We start from the raw sequence: 18,566 nt of genomic DNA on the forward strand, positions 1-18,566 counted from the left end.
TAATGGTATCCTAATAAAACTTTATGATAAACGTGATGACTTCAACTTTTCAATCGTCAACTTCCCTTACTTTATTTAGCAACATACCATTATCACCTGATATAGAGTTTATGTCTCCCAGTTAATACACAAGAGCATGCCATACGTATGAACATTTTCTAAAAAGTGACAAGATATATTGACAAATAGTTGATGGAACAAGGATATCAACAGTCTCGTTTGAAGTCATCAAGTTTTACGACCTTTTCAGCAAATACAATCTATTATTTAATCGAATGTTAACTGAAGTTTTTCATACAATTGTTAAGCCTTTTTTTCACATTAAATTGGGAACGACTTTTTCCTTTTGTCATATTATGTCATGGAGAATGTGACCCGTTGACAGGGGATGCTTACTCCTTCATGGCACCTGTTCACATCTGTGATATTTCTTTAGAGGTTCATGTTTGCTCTGCTCCAAATTTGTATTGTTTTAATGAACTATTGAACTTTATTATGTCTATTAGTATTATGTCTATTATTGTTCCAGTGCATGAGAAAGGAGATCTGTCAGCTCCCAATAACTATAGAGATATTAGTTTAGTGAGTTGCTTTTGTAAGTTATTTACATCTATTTTAAACCAAATTATGGTCTTACAAACTTAAGATTACATAATTACTGATGCGCAATTTGGATGTCAGCCCGGAAAGGGTACACCGGAGGCTATTTTTTGCCTGTCGTCAATTATTAGTTTAACCTTATTTAATAAAAAAGATTATATTGTTGTTTTGTAGATTTTAAGAAAGCTTTTAACACCGTTGATCGATTTAAATTGTGGAAAGAACTCAGATTGTATATGGTATAAAAGGTACATTATTGAGTATTATTCGTGCCATGTACGAAAGAATGAAATATAGGGTTAAATCTCCAGGGAGGTTGTCAGAATTTTTTAGAAGCAACGTAGGACTGTAACAAGGAGAAGTGTTATCCCCCATACTTTTCTCATTATAATTACATTAATGATTTTGAAGTAGAATTTTTGAAGATTGATATTGTCCCTGTACACTTGCGAGAACTTAATCTATTTCTATTAATGTATGCTGATGATATGGTCATTTTTGCTGAGACTGTAGATGAGCTTCCAATGATACAAATACACAACTCGTTCAGATCTTTCTATTAATATAGATAATTCAAAACGTGTTATTTCTAGAAACGGGGGTAAAATCAAGCCTACAGAAAAATAGAATATTAATGGGCACTCATTTGAGGTTGTTGTTAAGTTTGTTTACCTGGGTGTGTTACTGAATTTTAATGGTAATAACAATTGTACACAAAAGCAATTATAGCATCGCAAGGAAAGAAAGCCATGTTTGCATTAAAATCAAAAGTAAAAAGTGTCTAAATACAGAAACCCTTTTGTCACTTTTGACACCTATGTAACAAGTATTTTAAACTATGGTTGTAACGTTAGGGGTAGTCATAATGCTAGTGACGTAGAAAAAGTACAGTTGGAGTTTATAAATTCTGTTTTATGCGTAATGAAAAACACAAACTCTGCTTCAGTGTATGTAGAAACTGGAAGGCTTTCTATGAAAACTCGATTGTATAGAATGTTCAAATTTTGGTTCAAGGTTTTATTCAGTGAAAATTGTATAATGAACTGTCATGATGAAGTATATGATAACTGTGACAGAATGAAAAAAGCAAGAAAATTGGGCCTTTTGTATTAATGTATTTTGTATTAATGAAAAATTGTATGATATATGTGGTGTGAACAAGATAGAACTAGTTGTAGATTTTTTTTAATTATAAAACAAAGATTGATTGACATTTGTGTTCATAATCTTATGGAAAAAATTAATTATTCATCAAAATATAATATTTACAAACAAATAATAGACCATTTTTCTTTACAATATTATCTTTGTAGGCCTATACCTTTTATGTACAAAATGCAAACTAGTCGAACCAGGCTTTCATCTCATAATCTGGAATTGAAACAGGACAACATAATAAAAAAAACCTAGGGAGAGTAGAATGTGTAAAATTGAAGTAGAGGATGAATATAATTTTGTTTTAATTTAGCACGCACTTTGAAAAGCTATGTAAAAGATATATCAGGTAGTATTACTGGCAGAAGCCGTCTGATTTAAAATTTGTACAATTATCACACCGTCCATAATCTCTGTAATTTAGGAAAATATATTCATCATGCTTTTAAACTGAGGGAAATTTTCTCTCATATAGTAAATCTCCATGAAAATTATTAAATTATGGTATTATATTGTAATATATGTGTAATCTATATAACCGCCATACAATGCCTAATATTTTGTATTATATGTTACTGTTGAAATGCGATAAGATGTATGTCTTAAGCAATAAATAAATAAAAATAATATATTTAGCACGACGTATCACATGCTTGAGCATTTTATTTAAATTGGATAATCATATATAAAAAAAGGATGTTTGACAAATATAGTATGAACATTTTGTGTTTTCCATTCTGTGCTGTAGCTTCAAGTTAACTATAGTTTTCACAAAAGCAGCATCAATAAAGATTATTATTGATAGAATTTATATGCACTTTCTTCCTCTTTCTCTATTCATTCCAAGGGTTGTCTGTAAAATAAATTTTAACATTTTGTTGTGTACAGCTGACTTTGTAAATTTTCAAATTTACATAATACATGTAACACCCCCCCCCCTTTTTTTTTAAATGACGTCAATTCACAAATGTTAAATTATTTGTTGTCAGAGAATCAACGTACCAGACGATTCACAAATAAAGCGAAGCTTAGCATCACACTCTTTATCATTCCATTGACCTTTTTTGTAACCTGGATAATTCATCTGTCCGCAATCCTCATGAGAACTGTCAGGTTGTCTTGGCATCCAGTTTGTGTAGGTAACTGGCTTTCCTGTTGAAAACCAGCGCCATCTTCCTTCTACAGACAGGTCGTTTAAATCCAACCATAACTTTTCTGCAGAAAAAAAAACAGTCACTGTGGGGTTCATGGAATACACAGAAAAGTTAATTTATCTGGGCGAAAAAAGTATGTCATTTTGTTGCTCTACAGCTGCGGTAAGAATCCTAAATGTTTGTTACTCATATTCTTTACTTATAACCACCCGGGCTGTTTAAAATAAGTATCCTAGTACCGTTGGAATATCAGAAGGATTTATTATTTCATTAAAAGCTATATATAGCGTATCTGAGCTAAAAATAAAAATACGAGATTGAGTGTAGATAAACATTATATATATTATTTACGTTAAAATTAAAATTTTCACTAATTTTGAATTTAAATAACGTCATGTTTCCATAGTTAAATTGATTTTAATCTGTGTCTGTTAATTATATGCGGAGTCGGTAAATAAATCGATTATTGTTTTAAATTTCTAATATCTTTGAAACGCTTGATTTAAATTGTGTAATTTACATTTTAATTTACATTTGTCTATCTTTATATGAAGTAATAAAACAAACAGAAAGATCTTTTTAATTTTAGTTAGTCTGAACTTATAAAAAATACGCCATATATGACTTTAAAAAACAAACAATTCATAAACCTTTGAATTTTCTATATAATATTTTATATTTGACTGTTCTTTTAGAGAAATTATGTTTGCTTAATTTTAAGTCATCATATTCATATCTTTAAAAATATGATGTTTAATGAACCTTTTGAGAAAGTATTTTGTAGCCACTCATTTTCTTCTTTATTCTCTATCCCTGCCAGGTTAGCCTTTTGCAATCTACAGAACATCTAAAAAAAACACAAATATTTATAAGATTATCATCTATTTTGGACAAAATTATCTGTAACAAAAGTAAATCTATCTTACTTGAGCTCCAAACCAGTCTAGTTTATGAAGAAACTCTCTGTAGCAGTGCCCTTTGAATCGCTTCCATCCGTTCTTACAAATTCCTGTAAAATTAGTACGTACATGGAAGTCTTCGTAGCAATTCAATACATATATGCAAAGTGTGTAACAACATACATATTGTGGAGAAGGTTCCTATATGTTTAAAGGCATTCAGAATTGATTGCAAATAAATTAAATTGATTTTAAAAATGGTCAGTTTACCGGGCAGTTTAATTTGGATCACCTTTGTACATTTCAAAGAAAGGACTAAATGTTTTTTTTTCCAATAGAACAAATCATGAAAAACATTTCTTTACCTTTGTTCCTATCTTTTCCTGTCAGTTGTTTGACGCTGGTTTCAATCTGACGCAAGGACGAAAGCATTTTCCCATCACATGAACTTCTTCGGCTCGATTCACATCCGTTAAATGTACATCCGCGGCCGGAGCACTCAGTTTCAAACACAGCAGACTATGAATATGTTTTATAAATACGTACATCAATTTAAAAGGACGAATATTTATTGAATTTTAATCCTCAACTCTATCATCTAATTGCTAACTACATCTATGAGAAAAAATCTAATAATTTTGACGAAATGAACATATTGTAGGACAGCTTAAATTAATCTTCAAGGCCAGTTATTGAATATTGTCGTCAGTGATTGATGAAGTTCATTTAACTGGGAGTTCTAGCTTAGCAATTTTCTTGCACATAGTATATCAGATCTATTTTGTCACATTCACGAGGAGTTTGTATATCGTCTAAGATTCCTCCAAATTGAAATTTTTAGATATGGCGTTAGAGCAGCGGGACAATGTTCAAAACCCTTTTGATGCAGGACTCTACTCTTGCTCTACATAGGCATGTCTGGTCACTTCAAGCAATGTTTAATCATTGAATTATCTGTCTTACAATATATGTCATATTATCAGTTCTTACTTATGTTTAATTCTTTTTTTTTAAATAGATTTTTTTAAATCTCTCCACTAAATACTAGTAAGATATATGGAAATTCCGTTTTCCTATTGTTAATTATAATAGCACAATTCATGGTATTGTATCATTGTTAGATGATAAATAGATAAAGAGAAAGTTTCACATAGGATTATTATTGGACCTGAGAATTGCTAAAGAAAAAATTACTAAGAAGAGTATGAGTATGAGTTTTTTGAAGAGTATGTCGACACAATCATATCCCACCCAACCCTACCCCACCCCCGGAATACAATACTGACCGAATCCGTGAATGCATTCAAAATTACATCAAAATTGATCTTTTTTAAAAATAATTATGTGTATTTCTATTTATTAAAAATATGTCTCATTTGTCTTCTTTTTACAGACTCTATGACATACGTAGATTCTGAAATCATGTAAAACCATTAAGAACACTATAGGATCGTGAAATACTGATTAGCTTTTAATAATCAACGAGTACTCAAGTACCTGATCGCAAAAGCAAGAGAGAAACCGGTTTATTATTGGTAATTATTTCTTACCTTCAACATTTTGTTTTGTTCCTGAATGGACGTGAACAATTTGAAATGGAGATCCGAAATGTATGGAAAGCCGTAGGGTACCCCCACATTATTATTATTTTTTCCTATATAATTATACCAAAAATAATTATCTCATCCCAAAATAAAAATCTTTTTTTTTTTTTTTTTTTTTTTTTTTTTTACAACATTATTATTTTCCTACAACAATTATAATCTTGTCCGTCCATGTGTACTCATTATTTTTATTTTGCCCCTACATTATAATAATTATTCTCACTTTACAATTATAATCTTTTCAGTTAGTACGGAGACATTATTTTTATACACCTCCAAATTATAATCTTGTCAGTCGATTCGTACACATAATTTTTATTTTTTATTTTTATTTTATAATAAGATTATAATTATTCTTGCTGCAACAATTTATAAGACTTCACCTCCTGTAACAATAATGTACTGACTGAAAATAAATAAAAATGTACACGCTTAAAAACTATAATGTACCAAGTCGACGTTATAATCTTTGCAACAATAATAATGATGTGCGCCCTTGTTCGCAATTATTTTTATTTTTCAACAGGAAAGATAACTTCTTTTCTAGTGACAGGAACGAAAACTCTGTCCTCCTGTTGAAACAATAATTATGTTGAGACGCGATTATAATTGTGACTGCACACATTATTTGAAGCGTGAAGGAAATATTATCTTGAGCGTGGAGAAATATTATTTGAAGCGTGGAGAAATATTATTTGAAGCGTGACGGAAAACAAGCGTCGATGCGAGGGAGATCGTCACGTGAAAAGGCCATGTGCGCTGTTCGATCATGTAAACGAAGTGGAAGACAGAAAGTCCAACGTTAACTAGGCTATAAGCGGTAAGTAAAGACTAATCATTAATGTACATGTAAATAACTGGCATCATTCAGATAATGTCTCTTGAATCAGCTGTCAGTTTATTGTAATTAAGCTAGAGCTACCGAACAAACAGGTAGTTCGAATTGCCTCAGACAGCTGTCAGAAATAGACCATGCGCATAAATGTGAGATTAAGCACATACTAGTACTTTATTAAAACCACCTGTCTGATTAAAATCATTTAGGGACGATCATTTGATTGGGGGGGACTGATAGATTATGGAAATAAATATTTTAACCTTGATTTTTAAGTAAATTAACTTCATCCACTGGCATTGCTAGAAATAAAGGAAAACAATGACCCTGTCAGACCATGACTATCACTGTGATCTCATCCCCCCCCCCCACACACACACACACACCACACACACACACCCTTCTTGCATGTGGTTAAGTGGTTTTCTGATTTTGGACAAGAAAAGAAAGTAAATAATCATTCTTAGATCAACTGGAAATAAATATTCTGTCCTGTGAAGGCTATAAAAATAAATAAATAATCTTACTTACTTGACAAAATTTGCCAATTCTACCCCCACCCCTTTATGAAAAGGTGGTGACCTTAACATGGTGAAAAATGTTTTTCCTAACCAAAATTATTTCTCATCTACCATGTCTACTCCTTTGTACATGCCATAATCATACTTGTACATGTACCCATTGATATTTTTTAGATTTTGCATACAGTTTGTCTTTCTGCCACAGATTCAAAGAGAATTCAGATAGGAAATGGAACTATTGAACAATAAATTCTGCCTGGAAGCAAGAATTGGGGCAAACAGTGCAAGGGATACCCGCTGCTCTATTTCAAAAGTTATTGGTAAGGTGACTAAGTCCTTGATAAATATCATTAAAAAATATAGCCTTTGTTAACAATAGACAACTTTAGCATTTTTCAAAATAGTATTTCTCTTTGTGGGGTCAATCTGGGTTCAGCTGGAATGAGGGACTGTTCTCCCTTTAAGCCAATTAAAAAATTATAATGTGTTTGTTTTTGGTAACATGCCAAAAATATTAGGGAAGGTAGGTAGGCGATAACTTTTTTTTTTTTAACTTTGCTTTTTATTAGCTCACCTGAGCCAAAGGCTGAAGTGAGCTTTTCTCATCACATTTTGTCTAGTGTCCGTCTGTCTGTAAACTTTTCACATTTTTTACTTCTTCTCAAGAACCACTTGACCTACATGTATTTCAACCAAACTTAACAACAAAGTATCCATGGGTAAAGGGGGTTCAAGTTTGTTCAAATAAAAGCCACACTTCCTTCCAACTGGAGATAATTACAAATTAATTTAGTGAAAAATTAATATCATCTTTTAAAAATCTTCTTCTCAAAAATCTGTTGGCCAGGAAAGATGAAACTTTTGTGGAAAAATCCTCAGGTAGTGTAGATTCAAGTTTATTTAAATCAGGGGTAGGGTGGGGCTATAATGGATTATCAAAGTTTTACATAGGAATATATAGGGAAAATTTAAAAAAATCTTCTGAAGAACAGCAAAGCCATGATTAGTCATATTTATATGGAAGTTTCTTCAGATAGTGTAGATTCAAGTTTGTTTAAATCAAGATCCCTCGGGGAAGGTTGGGGCCACAATGAAAGTTAAAACTTATAGGAAAATAATCTTTAAAAAATCTTTGAAAGCCACAATTAGTCAAATAAATATGGAAGTTTCCTCAGTAAGTGTAAATTCCAGTTTCTTCAAATCATGCCCCACCACTTTAGGGGTAGGTTGGGACCACCAATATGTATTTAAACTTTTCAAAACTGAACTGATTTCTGCTTTTTTTCTCCTAGCCACAGTGCTCGGGTGAGATATATGGCCCTTAGGGCTCTTATTTTGTAAGCATCAGTCAAATATTCAGTATGCCGCTGTTTTTTTTTTTTTTTGGGGGGGGTCATAGTCATATATAAATAGTTAAATACACTTATGAATGAAATGTACACAACAAAACAATTGTACTCATTAAAACACTTGGATAGACATGTTTTAAAAGTATCATGGGGGACATCCTTGCAATGCCAGGGGTCCGGGGTCCTGGCTAATTTCATGTGATATTTTAAGTCTTGCTTCTCTTATTGAGAAGCACCAATCAAATTGAAGCTTTCAGAAATATTTAGATATGATAATGTAAACAGGAAGAATCACCTGTTACAAGTTGTTTATCATAGAATATGGCTTAATGTGATTGGTTGAGAGATGAGAAAAACAATGGATTTGAAAATTCCCCTAAAGATAATGCTACAGTCAGCCCATGATATTAATGAATGAAATTGACCAGGGGTCCCATGCAATGTATTGAATCAGGGCCCCTTGGCATTGCAAGGAGGGGGGGGGGGGTGTAGCCAGGACAAGTCACTTCAGATGCATGACACTCCTAACCATTTTACAAGGGTCTGTTTTTCCTAGGGGGCCAAAAACCTTTTTATTTTTGCTTATTTTCTTAGGCATTTAATATTTTTGTAAATTCCTTGTGGGTCTCCTGTAGATTTATGCTTACTGTATGCATAGCATAGCATTAATATAATTATGTACTATTTAATGTAAAATGTTCAGGGCATAATTATTAATAGTGTTATTGGTTTTGTATTCATCACTCATATAACAGAATGTCTTTTGGCAGTTTACCTTATATTATTCATCATATTGTGTACATGAATAAAAGATAGAACAAAAAATTTAAAGCCAAACTCCGTTGACCACAAAAAAAAAGGACTTGTGACAAATGAAATAAAATGTAGATCATAGATGCATTATTTCTCAAATCCATCAGCCTGGCTTGATTTTCTTGAACTTGGGTCTCTTTTTCTTTTTTGACCTGGAAGTTCATCTGATCCAATGGTTCAAGAGAGCTTTTCTGATCCCTTAAGGACATACGCAACGTAGTTTGAACTTTATTGTCGTTTTCCTTGGAGTTGTAGAGTTCCAATACTTAAAGGAACTGTGTGCTACATTTTAATGTCTATATATTCTGTTGTACACTTCTTCTTAAACAAGTTTGGATAAACATCTAGAATATATGTTTAGTAATTTTCGTATATTTTTCTTTGAACATTATACAAGAATTTTGCATCAATTGGTGTCTTTTCAAAACCCCTGGTATTATTAAATAAAAATACTCCACCAAAGGAATTGTCAAATAAATTGCACCTTGAATTTTACAATGAAGTCTATGGGGAGTGCAGGTTTTATTAAGATATTGTAAGAAGTAATTTGAATTTCATGTAGAGCTCTTGGTGAAAATATGCATAAACTCTCTCTTTATTAAAATATGAAATAAAATGAATCATTTGCCACAGATATTTTGATAAAATTAAATTTTTGGGTTTTCATCAAGGGCAGATAACTCTTCAAAAAATGTTAAAGTGCAAAATGACCAGCTTCTTTCATGTTATCAGTCATGTGAATTTGGTTCATTTCCCTTTCATCATTATCTAGCAATACATTTTTAACTAGTTTAAAATGATTCAAAACAGTTCAAAATCCATTCAGTATACACTGAATACCTTAATACATGTATCAGACTTTCTCAACAGAACTACTGGACCAGTTTTAACTAAACCTGGCACAAATGAAGGAGAAATTTATCTTCAATGAGGAGAAAACTAAAAAGTAATAAAATTTAAGTAAACAATAAATCAATTCATTTTGGCATGAAGACCATTGGTTTCACTAATAGGATGCTTCCTTTTCATACTAGTTATCATGAAAAAAATTGGCAGGAAAAAAATTCTCCATCTCAGGTTTCCCTTGATTATGCATGGTAATTATAAAAACTCTGTGTTTCAAACTTTTTATTTCAGGGAATTTGTGATAGAAGATTGTGCAGATCTGGACAAAAATTCAATGTGAATAACTTTGAAGAAAGAAGTCTTGGCAAATTTCAGAGAATTTTTGATGGAAGAATATGTGTTGTTCCTGAACATTTTGCACATGAAAGAACAAGGTACGGTTTCAATACAAATTTTGCCCTGTGTTTTTCTTAAAAATGAAAGTATTGTAAAAAATTAAAACTCATGATTTCTGAATCATTGAAATTACACGCAGAAAGATCATACAAATCATTTTTCTCACATGACCTTCTAAATGCTAATTGTGACGTCATAAACTAGTGCATTTTCCCGTATTTTCTTGAAAAGTTGCAGAAGACACCAATTTTCAATGGAATTTTCTCTCAGATGATATTGTCCACAGGCATCGCCCACAAAGATTTTGAGATATGTGATTTTTCAAAGAATTTTACACAACATATCCGAAAATAAACGTGGGCGACGGCTGTGGACACTATTTTCTTAAGGAAAATAACCCTTGAAATGGGTCATTTTGAGGCTTTTTCTGTTTAAAATAGAGAAATGCATCAAATTAATGACGTCATATTTCCAGAATGGTACTCTTTCATGCTATATTCTTTCCTGTTTTATCACTCTCATATACTCAACAAATGTTTAAGCCAGTTTCAAAACTTTTTGAAAGTATTAAATTTTTAGGGCACAATAAAGCTAAAACCGTACCTTCTTCTTTGTCCTTTTGACATCATTTGACACTAATTTGAAGTGATGCATTTTTGATAAATTTGTACATGTATATGAAATACTCCATTTAAAGTGTCACATCTGTGTCTCAAGTTACTGCTGATAAAGTGGGATCTGCATGAGTGAACAAACTTGAATTTCTGCATTTATATTGATTGCATTTATGAAATTTGTATTTATATTTACCAAAGTACCAAAGAATGTATTAAAATTATATGAAAATGGATGATTTGTGATGATTTTTTATGGTATTTTCTTGGATCTGAATGTCAAACATATAAAGGAATGCATGTTGGAAAAGCTGGATTGACTTCTTTGAGCTCTGCCATACATGTATGTACATGCGATAATGGCATTTTTATGTATGTATATGGCAGCTTATGGTGAAGGTCGAAGTTTTTCAAATTCATGTCAAACTCCAAGGTCAAGGTCAAGAGATCACAAATGTTATTATCCAAAGACAGGTCTTGTCTCAAGAAATGTGCCAGTAAAATACGAAAGCGCTAGCACTTACCTTTGAAAAGTTATGGTGAAGATTAAAGTTTTTCAAAAGTCGAACAACAAGTTCAAGGTCAAAATTAATGGTGGTCATGGGAAGGTCTTGTCATAAGAAATATGAAGCCCTAGCCCCAACTGTTCAGAAATTATTGCCAAGGTAAAAGTTTGGTAAAATTTTACAAAAATGGGTCAAACTCAAAGGTCAAATATGTTGGTACCCAAAGAAAGGTTTTGTCACAAAGAATACACATGTGAAAAATGAAATGCATAGCTCCAACAAAACAAAAGTTATGGGAAAAGTTAAGTTTTGGGGACATACATACAGATAGACAGGGCAAAAACTATAAACCCCTGAATCATCTTTGATTAGGGGGGCATAAACAACACTGATGTATTATACAGATTTGTTCGCACTGTACAGGAACCAAATGATGGCTATAATATGGGGTCAAAACTGAAAAAAGGTAAAAATTTGGAAAATTATGCATTTTTTTTTGTATAGTGTATATGTGTCTGATAATCCATAAATACATGCACACATTTTAATGTAAAAATGACAATTATGCAGTACCTCATGCTTGACCATGAGAAGAAATTCACACTCAAATTTAGTATTCAAAAAAAAAAAAAATTACATGTAAATGTAATGTGAAGCAGTCATCCATTCAAGGGTTAAACAGGCTCGACATTGCTTAACTTGTCTAATATAGAGGGAGATTTTACCGCATCACTAGAAAAGCTAGCTCACTAGCGACTCAGTACAAGTTCCCTATATACTGTCTGATACATTGGTACATATTTCCTAAAAATATAAGCACATAACAAAACTAAAGAAAATTGTTTATTATATTGTTTCAGTCTGACATAAACCTTTTTTTTTTCTTAGATCAATTTCAATCCACACAAGAGAGAAATGAAATATCTCTAAATTTCAGTAACATATCAGTGTCCTGTTTGTGTATGTACATGTGGGATTTCATCTGCTATTGCATCTGTACATATTCTGTATTGGTAATCTTGAAATGCTTAAAGATTGATGTCATGGATTCTCAAATTAGATAAATCATCTAGTCTAAAACTTATAGGCTCAGTGTAAAAGATCTAGTAGTACAGAATTAGGTGATAGCAATAAGTCTGGCAGTCTATAAATCCATCCGAATTTAAATAGATCTGTCTCCTTCTTCAGATCCTTTTCTTTCAAACAAAACATTTTTCAAAATTGGTTATGACGTCATCCATAGGCATTTCTGAAATATAACAATACTATTACATCACCTGATTGTTGATCAATGAAAAGGACACATAACAAGAAGCCCATGGGCCATAATGCTCACCTTAGACACCTAATAATGCTCACCTTAGTCACCTTGTTCCTGGCTGAAGAATTTAAAAAAAAAAGTCCTTTATTCCAATGAAAAATTACCTAATATTGTGGCCTCACCTTAGCCTAAAGGTTTGTAATTAAAAATTTACTTGAACCCCATAACATGTTCTTGTGTCCTTCCATCACACTTTGAACTTTTATATGCTGATACATATTGATGAGAGCTACTCAACATTTTTTTACCTTGACCTTTCCTTTGAACCTGACCTTACTTTTCTTAAATTAGAGTGTTTAGCTCAGTTTCAAGAGCTATTTAAGATATTTTTATCAAATCTTATATGCTGATACATATTGATGGGACCCATTCAACTTCATCAACATATTTTTGATTTGACCTTTCCCCTGACCTTGACCTCATTTTTCTTAGATTAGTAAGTAGCTCTATTCAAGAGATTTGGATCAATCTTCATATGCTTATACATATTGATAAGAGCTATTCAGTTGCATAAATTTTGTTGATCTTGACTTCTCTCAATTTCTCTCAATTTTGTGTTAATTGCTAAGCTCAATTTTAAAGAAAAAATTGTGATTTTTTATTCAAACTTCATATGCTGATACATTTTGAAGAGTGTTATTGAACTGCAACATAAAATTTTGACCAGGACTTTTCCTTGGACCTTGATATCACTTTTTTCTTAAATAACTATATGCATGTAACACAGTTTCAACAAAACAATTCCATATGCTTTTATGTAAGCTTATGCACTGATGCAAAATTTGTTAAGAATTTATCAACTTTGTTCAACCTTTTTACCTGGACCTTTCCAATGACCTTTTTTTTCAAGATATTATCATCAAACTTCATACACAAATGCCAAAATGCAAATTTTCATGATGCATGATAAGCCCTAGTAGGGGCATTCATGTCCTATGGTCAAATTTCTAGTTTTAGTATATTCCCATGCAAATTTTTAATCCCATACTGTGGCTCCATCCTCTCAAAGGGCAATCTCCTATGCAGAGTTGTCATTCGTTCCTCTCTCAGACACCTCTGCAATGGGCTCGCATCAAGATTTTGACATTATAATGTAAAAAACATAACATTCCCAGAATTATTTTAAATTAAATTAATAGTTCTAGATCTACTTGGAAAGTAGCTACCTTTAGGAACAAAATTAGTGCAGGCATTTAATTAAAATGAATTTAAACAAACACACTATTTTTCATGTTTATCACTGTGATATATGCGAGCAGATGACAGAGGTGAATGTATGAGCCGATGGTAGAGTGCTCAAAGGGGTCTTATTTGACTGAAAATGAAACTACGCTATGCCAGGAAGTTTTCACATAAGTTTTAATTTTTCTGCCTAGTGGTTCTTAAGAAGATTTTCAAATGACACCGTCAAACATTAATTTTCTCTTTATGACCTCCCCTTGGCTCTTCATTTGAAAAAATATTAAATCCTTTCCACCAAATATTGTCTAGTGACAAATTTGGTTGAATTCTGGAAAAAAAAGTTGAAAATGTGAAAAGTTTACAGATGACTCAACATTTATGAATGATAGACAGATGCAAGACACTCTTTAATCAGAAATGTTCACTTTAACCTTGGGCTCAGTGAGCTTAAATGTACAGTATTTAATAATAATTATAAAGTAGATGTCTGTTTTCAATATATTAAGAATGTAAATATAAATATAGCACCTACTATATTATCCACATCCTAAAATTTATATATTCTGCAGCATGTTTTTTTTTTTAAATTGTACTGCAGAATATATCAATTCTAGGATGTACATAATTTTCAAAAATTCTGATTAATGTAAAAATGTGCAATTACTCTTTAGATTTTCTTAATGCCCCCCCCACCCCCCCCCCCCCTTCCTGGCTAAATCTGCCACTGTGATAAATAAATCAATTTCAAATTCTTTTGAACACTGAATGTCCTTTTTACCTCTGTGCCATCCATAATTCTTTGAATGTAAAATCCTTTTCTTTCTTTACAACACTGTTTTCTTTTTTTTTAAACCTGTATACTTCTATAAATCAAGATTCTTTGTATAGCTCCAAAAATAAAATGTGCAAATTATTCTTTAAACAAGAGGCCCATGGCCCACATCGCTCACCCGAGCACTTTGGCTAGGAAAAATTGGAAATCAGTTCAGTATTGAAAAGTTTTAAATATATGAGTGGTCACAACCTATGGGGGGCGTGATTTGAACATACTTGAATCTACACTAAATGAGTTTGCTTCCATATTTATTTGACTCATCATGGCTTAAGAAGATTTTTAAAGATTATTTTGTCATAAGTTTTATCATCTATTGGGCCCCTCCCTACCCCCATGAGTCCTGATTTAAACAAACTTGAATCTATACTTTAAGAGAATGCTTCCATATAAATATGACTAATCATGGCTTTGCTGTTTTTAAAAAGATTTTTTAAATTTTCTCTATGTATTCCTATGTAAAACTTTGATAATCCATTATAGCCCCACCCTACCCCTGGGGGTCATGATTAAAACAAACTTGAATCTACACTACCTGAGGATTTTTCCACAAAAGTTTCATCTTTCCTGGCCAACAGATTTTTGAGAAGAAGATTTTTAAAAGATGATATTAATTTTTCACTAAATTAATTTGTAATTATCTCCAGTTGGAAGGAAGTGTGGCTTTTATTTGAACAAACTTGAACCCCCTTTACCTCAGGATTGTTGTTAAGTTTGTCGAAAAAGGTCAAGCAGTTCTTGAGAAGAAGTCAAAAATGTGAAAAGTTTAAAGAGATATGGACACCAGACAAAATGTGATCAGAAAAGCTCACTTCAGCCTTTGGCTCAGGTGAGCTAATAAAAAGTAAAGTAATAAAAAAAAGTTATCGCCTACCTACCTTCCCTAATATTTTTGGCATGTTACCAGAAACAAACACATTATAATTTTTTTATTGGCTTAAAGGGAGAACAGTCCCTCATGCCAGCTGATCCCAGATTGACCCCACAAAGAGAAATACTATTTTGAAATATGCTAAAGTTGTCTACTGTTAACAAAGGCTATACATGTATTTTTTAATGATATTTATCAAGGACTTAGTCACCTTACCAATAACTTTTGAAAAAGAGTATCGGGGATCCCTTGCACTGTATTCCGCAATTCCTGCTTCCAGGCAGAAGTTATTGTTCAATAGTTCCATTTCCTATCTGAATTCTCTTTGAATCTGTGGCAGAAAAACAAACTGTATGCAAAATCTAAAAAATATCAATGGGTACATGTACGAGTATGATTATGGCATGTTCAAAGGAGTAGACATGGTAGATGAGAAATAATTTTGGTTAGGAAAAACATTTTTCACCATGTTAAGGTCACTACCTTTTTATAAAGGGGTGGGGGTAGAGGTGGCAAATTTTGTCAAGTCAGATTATTTATTTATTTTTAGCATTTACAGGACAGAATATTTATTTCCAGTTGATCTAAGAATGATTATTTACTTTCTTTTCTTGTCCAAAATCAGAAAACCACTTAACCACATGCAAGAAGGATGTGTGTGTGTGGGGGGGGGGGGGGGGATATCACAGTGACAGTCATGGTCTGACAGGGTCATTGTTTTCCTTTATTTCTAGCAATGCCAGTGGATGAAGTTAATCTACTTAAAAATCAAGGTTAAAATATTTATTTCCTTAATCTATCAGTCCCCCCCAATCAAATGATCGTCCCTATATGCTCTTAATCAGGCAGGTGGTTTTAATAAAGTACTAGTATGTGCTTAATCTCACATTTATGCACATGATCTATTTCTGACAGCTGTCTGAGGCAATTCGAACTACCTGTTTGTTCGGTAGCTCTAGCTTAATTACAATAAACTGACAGCTGATTCAAGAGACATTATCTGAATGATGCCAGTCATTTACATGTACATTAATGATTAGTCTTTACTTACCTCTTATAGCCTAGCTAACGTTGGACTTTCTGTCTTCCACTTTGTTTACATGATCGAACAGCGCACATGGCCTTTTCACGTGACGATCTCCCTCGCATCGACGCTTGTTTTCCGTCACGCTTCAAATAATATTTCTCCACGCTTCAAATAATATTTCTCTACGCTCAAGATAATATTTCCTTCACGCTTCAAATAATGTGTGCAGTCACAATTATAATCGCGTCTCAACATAATTATTGTTTCAACAGGAGGACAGAGTTTTCGTTCCTGTCACTAGAAAAGAAGTTATCTTTCCTGTTGAAAAATAAAAATAATTGCGAACAAGGCCGCACATCATTATTAATGTTGCAAAGATTATAACGTCGACTTGGTACATCATAATTTTTAAGCGTGTACATTTTTATTTATTTTCAGTCAGTACATTATTGTTACAGGAGGTGAAGTCTTATAAATTGTTGAGGCAAGAATAATTATAATCTTGGTGCAAAATAAAAATTATGTGTACGAATCGACTGACAAGATTATAATTTGGAGGTGTATAAAAATAATGTCTCCGTACTAACTGAAAAGATAATAATTGTAAAGTGAGAATAATTATTATAATGTAGGGGCAAATAAAAATAATGAGTACACATGGACGGACAAGATTATAATTGTTGTAGGAAAATAATAATGTTAAAAAAAAAAAAAAAAAATCAAGATTTTTATTTTGGGATGAGATAATTATTTTTGGTATAATTATATAGGAAAAAATAATAATAATGTGGGGGTACCCTACGGCTTTCCATAGAAATGTTATTTTTCAGGAGATCTTGAGTAGTTACAGAAACAACTGATTTTTTCAGTTCTACTCCGATTACAAGTACAAAGATCAGTAACACCTCAATTCTAATCGACATGACTGAATACAAACAAGGTTACAGAGTGATTCTTATACCTATTTATATAGAATATTGTACATTTGTGCTTTGCAGGGAAAATTGTCAAGTTGCGTGTAATTCGAATTTTGAAATAGAATAATAACATGCAATATTTTTATTATCCTTTTTTTTTTTACATGCACATGTAGATAACATTATATATGAAACGTATAGGTGTATTTAAATACAATTCAACAAAAAATCATAAGCTTTATGAAGAATGGGTCATAAAAAAACAAACTTCCACAGCCTTCAAGTGCTTGTAGCACATTTTTATTATACATGTGTTTCATAATATGTCTTTCTTATAATTTGGTATAGAAATACATAAGATAAATTTATTTCGAAGGTTTTAATAAATTCAAATTTTTCCATTTAGCAATTTTTTCTGGTATGTGCTTTCACAATGCTTTTGATTAAGCTCTCTTAAAGATAGTCTACTTTCCATAATGTCTTCCTTCTGACCTCTCTATGATAAAATAACCTAAACGTGATGTCTGATTTAACGTCTTAACGTTAATACATTAATCCAATCTTCTGCATTAGGTTATCTTATTGAACAAAATTAATGTTCAATTTTTTAAAAACATGTTACCTTTAAGTTACTATTACGTTATGTTGATCTCATTTCATTTTAATTGCCAAGTTTTTGCATTATTTTATTTATTTATTTATTTTGCATTAAAGATTTTTCTATCCTTGAAGGTCTGAAAAATTTAAAGGTCATATTGTCTACAATACATTTTTTTTTCATTCACGGTATACTGTGCGAAGGAAATTTATTGTTATTGGCCTATGTATCTCAAATAAGCAAATTTCTTTAAACTTATATACCATATTTTGTATTTCTTTGTAAGTCAGTGCCTAGAAATATGTTATTGAATATATACATATGGCAACTAATCTGAAGTTTTCAGTGCTCTGTTGCAATATGAGGCAAAATTTATTTATACTTCAAAATGAAATAGAAGTCTCTTGCTACGCCTTCTATTCGATATTTAGATAAAGTTTTATCAATTATCAATATCAATTTTCATTCACATGTTATACATATCCTTTTGAAATTAAAAGATTACACAAAATCTGACACATCTGTT

At 31.8% G+C, this 18,566-nt stretch overlaps 1 protein-coding gene and 2 long non-coding RNA genes across 3 annotated transcripts; 1 reads left to right on the forward strand and 2 right to left on the reverse strand.

Annotated features, from left to right (window-relative positions):
* Positions 1 to 2,499: 2,499 nt before the first annotated feature.
* LOC133175279 (asialoglycoprotein receptor 1-like) lies at positions 2,500 to 5,367 on the reverse strand. Its single transcript, XM_061310377.1, has 6 exons — positions 5,359 to 5,367; positions 4,174 to 4,327; positions 3,836 to 3,918; positions 3,672 to 3,756; positions 2,758 to 2,970; positions 2,500 to 2,608 (listed from the first exon to the last, which is right to left on the reverse strand). The coding sequence occupies exons 1-6, from the start codon at positions 5,365 to 5,367 to the stop codon at positions 2,589 to 2,591; spliced, it is 564 nt and encodes a 187-aa protein (XP_061166361.1). The 3' UTR covers positions 2,500 to 2,588.
* A 562-nt stretch (positions 5,368 to 5,929) lies between these two features.
* On the forward strand, positions 5,930 to 11,022 carry LOC133175434 (uncharacterized). Its single transcript, XR_009719282.1, has 3 exons — positions 5,930 to 6,232; positions 6,974 to 7,088; positions 10,068 to 11,022. It is a non-coding gene; the product is annotated as an uncharacterized LOC133175434 (long non-coding RNA).
* A 1,100-nt stretch (positions 11,023 to 12,122) lies between these two features.
* LOC133175471 (uncharacterized) lies at positions 12,123 to 16,701 on the reverse strand. Its single transcript, XR_009719292.1, has 3 exons — positions 16,550 to 16,701; positions 15,715 to 15,829; positions 12,123 to 12,541 (listed from the first exon to the last, which is right to left on the reverse strand). It is a non-coding gene; the product is annotated as an uncharacterized LOC133175471 (long non-coding RNA).
* Positions 16,702 to 18,566: the final 1,865 nt, after the last annotated feature.

This window comes from Saccostrea echinata, unplaced genomic scaffold (assembly GCF_033153115.1).
Source record: "Saccostrea echinata isolate AGI-Se365-2 ecotype Australia unplaced genomic scaffold, CSIRO_AGI_Sech_v1 ptg000062l, whole genome shotgun sequence".
Classification (NCBI taxonomy): domain Eukaryota; kingdom Metazoa; phylum Mollusca; class Bivalvia; order Ostreida; family Ostreidae; genus Saccostrea; species Saccostrea echinata.

What these genes read in the sequence shown, in the direction of transcription:
- LOC133175279 (XM_061310377.1), bottom strand. An exon ending in ACAAAATACTTTCTCAAAAG is followed by an intron (nt 2,971 to 3,671) that starts GTTCATTAAACA and finishes TTTTTTCTGCAG; the next exon opens with AAAAGTTATGGTTGGATTTA. An exon ending in CTTTATTTGTGAATCGTCTG is followed by an intron (nt 2,609 to 2,757) that starts GTACGTTGATTC and finishes TTTATTTTACAG; the next exon opens with ACAACCCTTGGAATGAATAG.